General features: G+C 36.6%; 1 protein-coding gene across 1 annotated transcript in view; it reads left to right on the top strand.

Moving 5' to 3' along the window:
- The window catches only part of LOC107292995 (serine/threonine-protein kinase WNK3), a gene marked incomplete at its 3' end in the record, with an annotated part of 21,006 nt that extends 20,085 nt beyond the window's left edge, over window positions 1-921 (top strand). The window contains exon 2 of the mRNA XM_015822125.1: window positions 717-921. Coding sequence (XP_015677611.1) covers window positions 717-921 — 205 coding nt within the window. The remainder of the gene's footprint in view (window positions 1-716) is intronic.
- Between the last annotated feature and the right edge of the window lie 781 nt (window positions 922-1,702).

The raw sequence follows: 1,702 nt of genomic DNA, 5'->3' as shown, positions 1-1,702 counted from the left end.
ACTGCCTGCCATTCTGTTTCTAAATCCAATTCAAAGGTTAGTTATTATCTTTAAAGCTCTCTGTGGTAAAGGTCCAGGATATCTGAGGAACTGTCTTCACCCAATGGGATTAGTCGGTGCCATTCATTCTGTCAGAAGAGGCCTACTGCGGATCCCATCAGCCAAGGAATTTTGGCTGGTGGGGTCTAGGAGAAGAGCCTTTTCTGCTTTAGCCCCCAAACCTTTGGAACATCTTGCTACCAGAAATGAGATCCACCCCTTCTCTTGTGACCTTCAGGAAAAACCATAAAACCTGGCTATGAATGAGTAGCTCTAGTGTAGAGGTGGTTGGTGCTGTAACAGTGAAGACCCCATCCCTGCTCCGTTCAGATGCATTGTTTAATGGAGTGGATTGCTAATATTGATTATTTGCAGGTTGGAGGGGGGGGTAGGGGAAAGAGAAAGGAAGAAAACTGCTTTGTTCATGTTGCAACTTTTTAGATGTTTCTTTTTTTCTCTTTTTCCATGTAAATGTTAATTTAAACATCACAACTGTGGTTTGTTTAATATATCACAAGTATTTGGTCTTCTTCAGTCTGTGTTTAAAGCAGAAAAGTGAAGTCTTTATACAGCCTGCTTCTAAATGCTGCCATAAAATAGATAAAATATCAGTAGCTGAAGTGTTACTGTAGCTACAGATAACTTAATGATTATGGCACACTTTTTCATATTTTTAGGACAGGAAGCTGACCAAAGCAGAACAGCAGAGGTTTAAAGAAGAAGCTGAAATGCTGAAGGGGCTACAACACCCCAACATTGTCCGATTTTATGATTCTTGGGAATCAACGGTTAAAGGAAAGAAGTGTATTGTATTAGTAACTGAACTGATGACATCTGGAACACTGAAAACGTACGTATTTCCTGATTTTTCTCATAAACAGAGTAAATATTTGCAGAATTTTTTTTGAATGTTGTTCACAATTGCTAGTAGTATTTTGGGCACTAACCATTGTTGTTGAATTATCAGTTAGCCAGCAAACATGCAGCAATCAACTATGTCGCTTTATAGTTCTTCTAAAATGTGTCAAAGTATCCAGCTGACTGAATTGTAGTTGCTTGCTTATATAAAATCTGTTTCATGGAATTACTGTGAGTTAAGAAGTGTTAANAGTTTTGTTAACATTAGTTGAAATTGTCTGCTGTGATTTACACAGCTTAAGAGCTATTGATCTTCTGAACATTACTAATAAAGTTTGATTTATGATCAGCTGTAGAAATTTCCTCATCAAAAGCTGTACCAATAGTTAGTAGATTGTATGTTAAAAATACTGGAAACATTCAAGCATACATTAACCTGTGTGGCTTAGGGAATTGCGTTAGGACAAGCATGCTGCCAGTTCAAATTATATCAAACAATTGTTAATATAAATATTTATTCAATTTACATAAAAGTATGATTGATAATACAGTGCGGGACAATGGACTCCTCAAGGTAGTTGGCACTTAACATACTACTGTGGAAGAGCTGAGAATCTTTTAAAGTAATAATGATATTTATGATGTAGCTAGATGTCTAATTTTTGATATCTAATTGCTGATGTTGCTATATAGGAAACATAAAAATCAAACTGAGTATTGATCTGAATCTGGGAGAGAAACTAGTTTCTCCCTGAGGTTGGAACTATAGATTGGTCTGCCTTAGGTGATTAATGGATCCAGTTGG

This window comes from Protobothrops mucrosquamatus, unplaced genomic scaffold, assembly GCF_001527695.2.
Source record: "Protobothrops mucrosquamatus isolate PMUCROS unplaced genomic scaffold, P.Mucros_1.0 scaffold1471, whole genome shotgun sequence".
Classification (NCBI taxonomy): Eukaryota; Metazoa; Chordata; class Lepidosauria; order Squamata; family Viperidae; genus Protobothrops; species Protobothrops mucrosquamatus.
This window is presented reverse-complemented; position numbering and strand designations above follow the sequence as displayed.